Raw genomic sequence first — 12,720 nt, 5'->3', positions numbered from 1 at the left:
CCCTCCAAGGCCAATATATCCTTTGTGAGGTGCGCTGTCCAAAACTGAACATAGTACTCCAGATAGGGTTTGAACAAGGCTATATACAGCTGAAGCATAACCTCCTCCCCATTGTCATCCAGTCTCCTTGAGATAAAGGCCAATATTCCATTAGCCTTTTTGATTGCTTTTTGTACTTGTCTGCTAGCTAGTGCTTTTTGGTCTTGCTCCACTGTGATAAGGGCTGCACCCATACTGTCAGACAGGAACTTTATCTACAGTATTCACTTCTACCATGGTTATGTAATATTTCAAATCTTTCTTTCATGAAACTACTTAGTATCAGGTTTGACCTGGGATAAATAATCAGTTAAATTGACTTTTTTTCCTCTTTATATCAATGTTTATTCTTTCATTTTTGGAGGGGTATGTTTCTTCAGAGCAATGCTTTACAGGAACAAATAGTCCGTCAGAACTTTCTGCCTACATTTAATACTTTTTATTTGTGTCTACTTGTTAAAATAAGTAAAATGAAGAATGTTCGCTGCACATGGATCGATGATTATATTAGAATATTCAAAGTCCTGATGATAAAGTTTACCAGCAAAACTGAATAAAGAACATCATTCGAAAAAAAACAAAAAAAATCAGCAGAAATCAAAATACTTTTCATATATAACCCTAGCCATTGCTTTTTATCAATAACAAATCATCTAATTTATTTACCTTGTTTGTCGCCTGTCAGAACCCATATCTTGATCTTCGCTTTTGAGAGTGTTTCAATTGTCTGTGGAACACCATCTTGGAGTTTATCTTCAACTGCAGTAGCTCCTAACAACTACAAAAAGGGAAACTATGATACAACAACTTGAGTAAAACAAGCTTTGCTTAATCCTTTCTCTTTTCATAACTGTCCCTGTTTATCTATCATTTTTGTTCAAAGAACATAAGAAATAGGAACATGATGAGGCCATATGGCCTCTCGAGCCTGCTCTGCCATTCAATAAGATCATGGCTGATCTGATCATGGACTCAGGTTCACTTCCCCGCCCGCTCCCCATAACCCCTTATCCCCTTATCGTTTAAGAAACTGTCTATTTCTGTCTTAAATTTATTCAATGTCCCAGCTTCCACAGCTCTCCGAGGCAGTGAATTCCACAAATTTACAACCCTCTGAGAGAAGAAATTTCTCCTCATCTCAGTTTTAAATGAGCAGCCCCTTATTCTAAGATCATGCCCTGTAGTTCTAGTCTCCCCCATCAGTGGAAACATCCTCTCTGCATCCACCTTGTCAAGCCCCCTCATAATCTTATACATTTCGATAAGATCACCTCTCATTCTTCTGAATTCCAATGAGTAGAGGCCCAACCTACTCAACCTTTCCTCATAAGTCAATCCCCTCATCTCCGGAATCAACCTAGTGAACCTTCTCTGAACTGCCTCCAAAGCAAGTATATCCTTTTGGAAATATGGAAACCAAAACTGCACGCAGTGTTCCAGGTGTGGCCTCATCAATACCCTGTATAGCTGTAGCAAGACTTCCCTGCTTTTATACTCCATCCCCTTTGCAATAAAGGCCAAGATTCCATTGGCCTTCCTGATCACTTGCTGTACCTACATACTATCCTTTTGTGTTTTATGCACAAGTACCCCCAGGTCCCGCTATACTGCAGCACTTTGCAATCTTTCTCCATTTAAATAATAACTTGCTTTTTGATTTTTTTCTGCCAAAGTGCATGACCTCACACTTTCCAACATTATATTCCAGTTGCCAAATGTTTGCCCACTCACTTAGCCTGTCTATGGACTAGAACCTCCAGTTTTGTGCTTATCGCGCAAAAATGGGCTGTAAAAAAGGATTTTCAGATTGCCAGCTTCTCGCCCATTCTCAAAACACCTAATTTACATTTTTGAAAATGGTCGTTATTGTGAGCGATAGCAAATGGGCGGTAGCATTAAATTTTTTTGACCTTCTGCCGTAAAGTATGGCCATCCTTAGCAACGGCATGGCAACGCTCGATTCCCGTAATTCTTGAGGTCAAGGGTCACCATGACATGCGCAGAAGAGGAGACAGAGAGAGAGGGAGCTCAGAGGCACTGAAGGCGTGGCTGGGTGTGGTGTGGCTGCTTTGGGAGGAAGGAGGGAGACTTTAGAGCTTCACAGCAAGTAGATGAACAAAAATTAGCTGTTACCAGCCACATATTTGACCGAATTTGCCTTTTAATGGAGGGAGAGGAGGAGGCATTACTGCATGCTGTGGAGACTGATGCTGGAGAGAACAGTGAGGTGGGAGAGGAGCACATTGGAGGCCGCAAAAGAGCCAGTATGTTCTCGGGCGAGGCAAATGCCTCCCTCCTGCAGGAGGTCGAGTCACGCTGGGGTGATTTGACACAGGTAGGGCGTGAGAAGTCCATCCCAAAGGCCTACCAGAGGATATGGATCGAGATAGCAGAGGTGGTCTCGCCGGCGACCAACGAGGTGCGTGAGGGCAACCAATACCGCAACTGATGGAATGACCTTGTGGGATCCACAAGAGTAAGTATTACATTGATTTACATGTACTTATGTATTTGTATAATTTGATTTGTAACAGTCATGAGTGACTATCAGCAGATGTGAGGTCTTTCACTTTTACCGGAAATGTTTTACTCAAAGCCTGCGGTCACGGTGTACGTCTTTCGGTAAAGAATGATAATAATCACAATAATCATGATTACATCTGTCGGTTATGTGTTGTACCAGTCTCTGTGACAGTACCTAGCAATGATATCACGCAATGATCCCATGCACGTCGTCCTGTCACCTTTTACAGAAGAAGCTATCAACGATGATGTCCATGCAGAGGCGAACGGGTGGGAGGCCACTGGTCCCCAGCGACATCACGGAGATGGAGGAGCGAGTGCTATTACTCATGGGGAAGCACCCCCGCACAGCCACAGACGCATCTGGAGACCCTGAATTGATGCCACGTGAGTAAAACTTACACCATTGCGTGATGTAAAGCCAATAGATGCCACACAAACTCATATCCGAACAATCATATATGATAGATTTCTAAAAGTGTCATAGAAACATAGAAAATAGGTGCAGGGGTAGGCCATTCGTCCCTTCAAGCCTGCACCGCCATTCAATAAGATCATGGCTGATCATTCCCTCAGTACCCCTTTCCTGCTTTCTCTCCATAGGAGCAATGCTGGCCTAATGAAAATCATTGCAATCTACAATGTGTTGATGGTCATGAAATGTGATGGCTGTGATGATTTTGAGAGCAATGGTGCTTTTGTCGTGCATATGCTGTGTGTAGCGCTGGACTCACCTTGTCACCCCAGCACCCACTTCTCCTCTAATAACCTCATTTGTGTCTTGCAGCTCAGCCAGCAGCGTGACCCCAGGCAAGGCCACGGACGATCCTACTACATCTCGTGCTGAGGAGCTCCGATTCTCGCCCGTCAATCCGCTTGGTCTGTTCTCGACAAATGATTGCGCGGATTTCGAAGAACCTGCATCGCCATGCTCCAGAACCCATTCCACCCCAAGGCCATCGAGTGGTCCTCTGGTCATTCCCTCCTCCACTCTGGAGATGCTGGGTCCAAGCACCTCTCCACAGGGCACCCCAGTTGTCCCCAGGACGGCGCTGACCCCGCAGAGGCCTCGTGGACGCGGCAGGTCTATTCTATGAGCGCGACATGACAGCGGAGAGATGGTACAGTTGTCCAGAAGGACTGTAGACATTGGTGACCAGCTCATCGAAGCTTTGGGGGGCATATCCCGACATCTGGCCACCATGACCGAGTACATTCCATGCATGGCGCAGTCCCTGGATGCAATAGCCAGGAACACCGCTGCCACAGGCCTCTCAGTGGTCCCCGAGCGCAGCACTCCACCCCTAGATTCCGCACCACCACTGCGAACGACAGATGAGAGCAAAGACCAAGTTCCTGCTTCTGCATCAGAGAATGTTGCCCCCTCGACACCTCCCGCTCCCGTACCCGTCCAACCAACGCATCTGCCTTCATCCCCCTCAATGAGGCATCGCCTGAGGAGCTCCTTGGCCAGGCGCCGTGAAGCGAGGAGGGGAAGGGGTCGTGGTGGGGAGAAGGAGAGGGGGGAAGGAAAGTGAGGTGATGGCTGTGTTATATCTCCATCTGGGTGTGTACAATTTGTTGCAATGTATGGGGGCTGGGGACAATGCTCCTGCTTTGCCTTTGTATTCTGTGTTGCTGGACATGTTGAACATGTGATTGATGTCAATGGTGGAAAAAGTGTGGTGTGGTCGGGGGTTGCGTGTTATTGGCGGTGATACTTATGATTTCAGACCAATGTTGCTATTAAACTTTTGTTATTGACCATATACCTGGGTATATTATTGTTAGGCAAGGGTACTAGGGTTACAGAACCACGGCGGATAGATGGAGTTAAGATACAGATCATCCATGATGTAACTAATTGGTGGAACAGGCTCAAGGGGGTAAATGCTACTCCTGTTCCTATGGATTGATTTATAATGGAGAAGGCAGATTGGAGATGGGGGTGGGGACGGCTCTGAGGCGGTCGGGAAACCCAGGAGAATGGGGTTCAAGGGGAGGTGGATAGACTTTCTCTTGTTGGAGATGGTCATTGCCTGGCACTTGTGTGGCGAGAATGATACTTGCCACTTATCAGCCCAAGCCTGAATGTTGTCCAGGTCTTGCTTCATGCGGGCATGGACTGCTTCATTATCTGAGGAGTCGTGAATGGAACTAAACACAATGCAATCGTCAGCGAACATCCCCACTTCTGACCTTACGATGGAAGGAAGATCATTGATGAAGTAGTTGAAGATGGTTGGGCCAAGGACACTGCCGTGAGGAACTCCTGCAGCAATGTCCTGGAGCTGAGATGATTGGCCTCCAACAAGCACAACCACCTCCTTTGAGGTATAACTTAAGCCAGTGGAGTGTATTCCCCCTGATTCCTATTGACTTCCATTTAACTAGGGCTCCTTGATGCCACAATCGGTCAAATGTTGTCTTAATGTCAGGGGCATTCAGATAGTCTGTCATCATCATAGGCAGTCCCTTGGAATCGAGGAAGATTTGCTTCCACTCTTAACATGAGTTCTTAGGTGACAGTACAGTCCAATACGAGAACCTCAGTCTCTGTCACATGTGGGACAGATAGTCGTTGAGGGAAGGGGTGGGTGGGACTGGTTTGCCGCACGCTCTTTCCGCTGTCTGCGCTTGATTTCTGCATGCTCGCGGTGACGAGACTCGAGGAGCTCAGCACCCTCCCGGATGCACTTCCTCAACTTTGGCCAGGGACTCCCAGGTGTCAGTGGGGATGTTGCACTTTATCAGAAAGGCTTTGAGGATGTCCTTGTAACGTTTCCGTCTAGATATTTTGTCTGGAGTAGGCTTTCCCTACCGCCTCTCTGCCAATTACACCTCCCCAGAGGTCTGTGTCCTTTAGTAACAAAATCACACCATAGAAAAAACAACTGTGTCAATATTGGCCCTTAATAGCCATAAAATGACATGGGCCAATGGGATCCACATAATCAATTCCATAATATCGCATAGGAGCTAGTATATCCAGATTAAAAAATAAAAACTGCAAGTATTGGAAATTTGAAAAAACACAAATGCCAGAAATACACAATAAAGCAATAATGTTTGCTCCTAGTGTGATTACCAGGAAATCAGATGCAGAGGTGAGTATGGGTTGTAGAATTTCCAATTATTAATTTCAATGGATAAAAAAGCTATGGGCACCCCGCTGACCTCCGCACCCAGATTCTTATATGCACTCTTTTCAGTCAAAGCTTGATGCAGAGAACTCAGATTTGTAATAGGTGGCCATCTATTGTGTAATGAGAAGGGATGTGTAATGAGAAGGGATTAATCAGCAATCTTGTTGTGCGAGGCTCCTTGGGGAAGAGTGACCATAATATGGTAGAATTCTTTATTAAGATGGAGAGGGACACAGTTAATTCAGAAACTAGGGTCCTGAACTTAAGGAAAGCTAACTTTGACGGCATGAGGCGTGAATTGGCTAGACTAGACTGACGAATGATACTTAAAGGGTTGACGGTGGATAGGCAATGGCAAACATTTATAGATCACATGGATAAACTTCAACAATTGTACATCCCTGTCTGGAGTAAAAATAAAACAGGGAAGGTGGCTCAACCATGGCTAACAAGGGAAATTAAGGACAGTGTTAGATCCAGGGAAGAGGCATATAAATTGGCCAAAAAAAGCAGCAAACCTGAGGACTGGGAGAAATTTAGAATTCAGCAGAGGAGGACAAAGGGTTTGATTAGGAGAGGGAAAATAGAGTACGAGAGGAAGCTTGCCGGGAACATAAAAACTGACTGCAAAAGCTTCTATAGATATGTGAAGAGAAAAAGATTAGTGAAGACAAACGTAGGTCCCTTGCAGTCGGACTCAGGTGAATTTATAATAGGGAACAAAGAAATGGCAGACCAATTGAACAAATACTTTGGTTCTGTCTTCACGAAGGAAGACACAAATAACCTTCCGCTGTACTAGGGGACCGAGGGTCTAGAAGGAGGAACTGAAGGATATCCTCATTAGGCGGAAAAATGTTTTGGGGAAATTGATGGGATTGAAGGCCGATAAATCCCCGGGGCCTGATTGTCTGCATGCCAGAGTACTTAAGGAAGTGGCCCTAGAAATATAGGGCACAAGTTTTCGCGCCACAAAGTACGCCTAAAAAAAACTTCCATATTCTCCGGCTCCCTGCTGGTCCTCTGGCCCTCGGCGCGGCGCAGCACGAGCAGTGGGGGGCGGAGTTAGGTCCCTGCGCTGAAAACAGTGTCGGGACCTCTGCACATGTGCGCTACAGTGGGCGCGCATGTGCAGTAGCTCCAGGCGCCCAAAACTGTGTGGGAGGGGCCCAAAGCACGCAGCCCCTAGCCCTGGTCGAATGGCCTCACTGGGGCTGCGTGCATAAGGCTCCTCCTACGCCTTCTCCTTTCCTGCTTCCTCCCAACCCAACTCGACTCCCACTCCCCCGCCCCCGGACCGGACCCGACCGCGACACCGACTTGACTCCCGCTTCCCCCCCCCACCCCACCCCTGGACCGGACCCGACCCCCCGGACTGGACCCAACCTGCGCTCCCCCCTCCCCCCGACCCAAACCGACCTCCCTCCCACCACCTCCCCGACCCGACCCCGTGCTCCCGACCGCTCCCCCCACCCCCCCCCCCCGGACCTGCCCCGACCCGATCTGACCCGCGCTCCTGACCCCGACCCGACCCTAGTTCCCAACCCCGGACCCGACCCGACCCAACGCCACCTACCTGTAAATCTGGTGCTGGGGATGGGCCCTGCCCGAAGTCTTGGGTCCGGCCAGCCTCCCACCCCCCCCACCGCCCCGTTCAGCCTCCCCCCCCGCCTTCTCCTTTCCCCCCCACTTCTCCCCCCCCTTTCCCCTTCTCCTCCTCCCCCCCTTCTCCTCCTCCTCCCCCCTTCTCCTCCTCCCTCCCTTCCCCGTCTCCCCCTTCCCCCCCTCACCCTTCTCTCCCCCCTCACCCTTCTCCCCACCCAGACAGTGACAGACAGAGAGTGAGCGACACAGACAGACAGAGAGATGGAGACACTGACAGAGACACGCTGTGGGGGCATCCCAGCATGCTGTTGGAGGGCTCCTGGTGCTGCAGTCGGTAAGTAGAAAATGTTTTATTTATTGATTTAAAAAAAAAATGTTTCTTATTAATTTTTTTTGATTTGATTTATTGGTTGATTTATTGATGTTTTTATCATTTATTATTGATAATGGCTCTTTATTTGTAAAACTGAAGTGTTTAATGTTTGTAAACTTTCCTTTAAAGCCCCGCCCCCCATTCCCTACGCCTGATTTGTAACCTATGCCTGATTTTCTAAAGTGTAGACAAGGCTTTTTCGAACGTACAAAAATCTTCACTTACTCCATTTTAAGTTAGTTTGGAGTAAGTTTTCACTGCCGAAACTTTGAAAACAGGCGTAAGTGGCCGGACACGCCCCCTTTTGAAAAAAAAATTCTGTTCCAAAGTGAAACTGTTCTAACTGACTAGAACTGGAGCAAACTAAATGCCGAGAATTTGAATTTCTAAGATACTCCGTTCTACACCAGTTACTTCAAAAAATCAGGAGCAACTGAGGCCGAAACTTGGGCCCATTGGATGCATTGGTGATCATTTTCCAACAGTCTATCAACTCGGGATCAGTTCCTATGGACTGGAGGGTAGCTAATGTAACACCACTTTTTAAAAAAGGAGGGAGAGAGAAAACGGGTAATTATAGACCGGTTAGCCTGACATCAGTAGTGGGGAAAATGTTGGAATCAATTATTAAGGATGAAATAGCAGCACATTTGGAAAGCAGTGACAGGATCGGTCCAAGTCAGCATGGATTTATGAAGGGGAACTCATGCTTGACAAATCTTTTGGAATTTTTTGAGGATGTAACTAGTAGAGTGGACAAGGGAGAACTAGTGGATGTGGTGTATTTGGACTTTCAAAAGGCCTTTGACAAGGTCCCACATAAGAGATTGGTGTGCAAAATCAATGCACATTGTATTGTGGGTAATGTACTGGCGTGGATAGAGAATTGGTTGGCAGACAGGCAGCAGAGAGTCGGGATAAATGGGTCCTTTTCGGAATGGGAGGCAGTGACTAGTGGAGTGCCGCAGGGCTCAGTGCTGGGACCCCAGCTCTTTACAATATACATTAATGATTTGGATGAAGGAATTGAGTGTAATATTTCCAAGTTTGCAGATGACACTAAACTGGGTGGTGGTGTGAGCTGTGAGGAGGATGCTAAGAGGCTGCAGGGTGACTTAGACAGGTTAGGTGAGTGGGCAAATGCATGGCAGATGCAGTATAATGTGGATAAATGTGAGGTTATCCACTTTGGAGGCAATAACATGAAGGCAGAATATTATCTGAATGGCGGCAGATTAGGAAAAGGGGAGGTGCAACGAGACCTGGATGTCATGGTTCATCAGTCATTGAAAGTTGACATGCAGGTACAGCAGGCGGTGAAGAAGGCAAATGGCATGTTGGCCTTCATAGCTAGGGGATTTGAGTATAGGAGCAGGGAGGTCTTACTGCAATTTTACAGGGCCTTGTTGAGGCCTCACCTGGAATATTGTGTTCAGTTTTGGTCTCCTAATCTGAGGAAGGACGTTCTTGCTATTGAGGGAGTGCAGCGAAGGTTCACTAGACTGATTCCCGGGATGGCTGGACTGACGTATGAGGAGAGACTGGATCAACTGGGTCTTTATACACTGGAGTTTAGAAGGATAAGAGGGGATCTCATAGATACGTATAAGAGTCTGACGGGACGGGACAGGTTAGATGTGGGAAGAATGTTCCCGATGTTGGGGAAGTCCAGAACCAGGGGACACAATCCTAGGATAAGGTGTAGGCCATTTAGGGCTGAGATGAGGAGAAACGTCTTCACTCAGAGAGTTGTTAACATGTGGAATTCCATGCCGCAGAGAGTTGTTGATGCCAGTTCATTGGATATATTCAGGAGGGAGTTAGATATGGCCCTTACGACTAAAGGGACCGAGGGGTATGGAGAGAAAGCAGGAAAGGGGTACTGAGGTGAATGATCAGCTATGATCTTATTGAATGATGGTGCAGGCTCGAAGGGCCAACTGGCCTACTCCTGCACCTATTTTCTATGTTTCTATGTGTCTATGTAAACACTATCAAAATATTCCCACATTTTGGATGTAAACAATTCTGACAAAGAGTTTCTACTCAAAGTATTAACCTATCTTTTCAAATACCGGTGGACCTGCTCGATACTTCCAGTTGTGTTTTAAATTTATATTCCATTATTATTTACTCCTCCATTTATTTGCTATTTTAATTTTAGCTTCATAAGCAGTAATTTTAGTGCCTTTTGTTATATTTACGAAGATAATAAGCAAAAGCATTTCAGAGCCATAAAGAGAGGCAACCGAAGACAAAGTGAGGAAAACAAACATAAAATATAGAGGAGACACAGAATTAGTGGGCATAGTTAAAGTGTTAAGAAATCGGAATCCCGACCTGAACCCGCCTCCAAACTGCACACTTCTGGTTTTAACATAGGCATGACGGGAGATGGGACGGGAGTGGGCAACCAGGAAGCAGGCTGTCTATTTAAATATTGTAACGAGGCTAGAAGCCTCTTCTTTAACCTCCATTTTGTGTCTAACTATAGCCGGTCAGGTTTTGCACACCTTGTAAAACTTGACAGCTACAGCAAGGCGAGGACTGCTGGATCCAGGAGGTAAGTGCCTTTCAAGAGGTAAGGTCCCAGGTGCCCGTTGTCCTCGCTACGCCATTATTAGCTTGGTTATTAGCAGGTTTATTTTTGAGCTGAAAGGAGCTGGAAAATGACTAGTGAGGGGTGCAGGCAATGAGATGTCCCTCTCCAGCAAGATTTGAACCATGTTAACGAAGTTGACCTGCTCTGGTCACCACAAGCTAATTTCCCAGAGCAGGCATTTGGCCCTAATTAACATGTGCAAGGAGCCTAATGCCTGGGACGCCTAAAAAATGAACCTGACAAATTTAGCAGATGCCCGAACAGTCTTAGCATGCAAAACTTGGATGTGGACCATGCCAGTCTTAACACTGTCAGCATTATGTACATTTTATACCCTAGGGGAGGGGGAGGAGAGAGATTAGAGGTCAGAACCAAGGCCAGGGACTGGAAATCGGAAATCGGGGGAGCAGCGCCAATCAGAAGGATGGTTTACAGGTAAGTAACTTACCTTTTTTATTGCAGGCAATTTGTCGGGCTGATTTCCCTGAGTGCAACTAGCGATGGCGCTGGCTGCCTCAGGGTAAACCAATGTTACAGCAGGGACCTCATGCAAGTGTTAGACCCCTTATCTATTTATGCAAATGATCTAATGCCTGCTTCAGGCATGGGTTAAGGACACCGCTTGTTTGTCCTCACCCAATATGGTGAGCAGCGCACTTTCAGTCGGCAGTTCTTCTTTTCCTAGAGAATAGTAGACCCATGGATCAAATTGCTGGCTTGAGTGCTGATTCATTGTATACCTTCATGAAGGAGCTGGACTGGGTCTGGGACAGAGATCGCATCAAATAAAAGGGAGGTACCAAATAGTATAAGTGATGGTCAATGTGGTCTTTTGGTCTCGGTATGATCACCGAGAGAGAGTGCAGAGGAATTTTCAAGTATTTTTTGCCTAATTGGCCTTGTGTTTTTGGTTTTATTTTCATCTTTCTCAGAGACAAATGGCACCCAGGGGATAAGGAATCTCTTAACGTGATCCATAGTGCATAATAACTGTACAGGGCAGGCTAGATAGACAAGCTGGTCTGGCGTTATTGTATGTTAATATGAGCATTTCTGGAGAAACTCTAAAATCTTCAATTACAGACACAGCATTTTGAATAATATAGGGGGAAGATTTTCTCTGTGCGCAGCGTGAAACCAACTTATGAATCCATTCCTTAGAAACAGTTTTATGATTTTGTAAAACACAGCACAGAAGAAATCTTCTCAATAGATAGATTTATAGACCTGCATTAAAAACATCAGGGGCCGAAATTCGGTTGTTAACGGCAACTGATAATGCCGGCATCAGGCGTAGACGCGGCAGCAGCGATTTTGCGCCGGCATTAGGTGGTATCGATGCCTGGTGTGAAATTCGGTTCTGTTTTTTCAAGGACATAAAGAATTGCCGCCGGTCTCGCCAAATTCACTTTTGCTGCCTCACTTACCGGCTGGCGGCCAACATGCCACAAGGCGGGGTAAGGATTCTGGAGTGGTGTTTAAATGGAATTGCAGCCAGGGCAGAGATTGCAGTCAGTGCAGCATTTGGTCCTCATACAGTGCATAGGTGCTGGCGTGCTGTGTCTGCTGACTTATTAGCTTGACTACTAGGATTTCCCAAACATTGGGGGGTTTCAGGTCGTTGACATTGGAAATTCGTATCTCGCTGTTACCTCTGCAACTCAATGAGGGCAGTGATGGCACACCACGTCGTTCTGCGGAAAAGACTTCAAAGGTGCCGGCTACAGAGACGGCTGATGGCAAATGTAGGTCTATGCCAGAGGAGAGGCTCCAGACGTCGGGTCAGGAGGCTGTACAGATGCAGGGTTTACCGCATCACTCTTACATTGCTCTGTCCAAGGAACAATACATAAGACGGCTCCAGTTTGGCAAGGAGGTGGTGATGGAGCCTGACACTGCTGCGGCTAGAAGGGCTGTTCGCCAGAGACTCATCGCGCATCGATTCCAGTGCATGATGCTAGACGAGCCGAATGGCCACCCTATACACCTTGGCATCTGCTGAACACATTGCTCCCCACCCTGCAAGCCTCCCTGTATATAACTCTCAAAAATCAAAAATTCATTTATTTAACAGAAAAACATAGTGTGCTGTAAAATAACACAACATAACGCCATAATCCTCAGCAAATAATCACACCCACAAGACCTCTTCAAACATTCCCAGCGACATCCAAGTGCAATTATTTACATGAGTTCATTTTCCAACAAGGCAGCCATCGCTGGCGACTATTGTTTGCTTGTTCATCCAAATGAAACTATTTGCATGAGTTCAGATTTAAACAAAGTTTAATAAGGCCAGCATCTGTGGCCACCATTCTCCAGTTGTTTAATGGGTTTTGCTGAGTGCTTTCCCACTCCTTCCCTTCTCTCCTCTCCCATGTCTACTGCTCCTCCTCAACTGGGTCTCAGGGCCTGCAGCAAGGCTGGTAGTT

General features: G+C 46.6%; 1 protein-coding gene across 3 annotated transcripts in view; it reads right to left on the bottom strand.

Moving 5' to 3' along the window:
- The window catches only part of atp8b5b (ATPase phospholipid transporting 8B5b), a 506,562-nt gene that overhangs the window by 107,193 nt on the left and 386,649 nt on the right, over positions 1 to 12,720 (bottom strand). For all 3 annotated transcript variants that reach the window (XR_011588690.1, XM_070868497.1, XM_070868507.1), the window contains exon 20: positions 706 to 817. Coding sequence is in view for 2 of the 3 variants with exons in the window: in XM_070868497.1 (XP_070724598.1) it covers positions 706 to 817 (112 nt within the window). In the remaining variant the exon portion in view is untranslated. The remainder of the gene's footprint in view (positions 1 to 705; positions 818 to 12,720) is intronic.

Source organism: Pristiophorus japonicus, chromosome 2 (genome assembly GCF_044704955.1).
Source record: "Pristiophorus japonicus isolate sPriJap1 chromosome 2, sPriJap1.hap1, whole genome shotgun sequence".
NCBI lineage: Eukaryota > Metazoa > Chordata > Chondrichthyes > Pristiophoridae > Pristiophorus > Pristiophorus japonicus.
The sequence above is the reverse complement of the archived record's forward strand: the minus strand, read 5'-3'. Positions and strand labels throughout refer to the sequence as shown.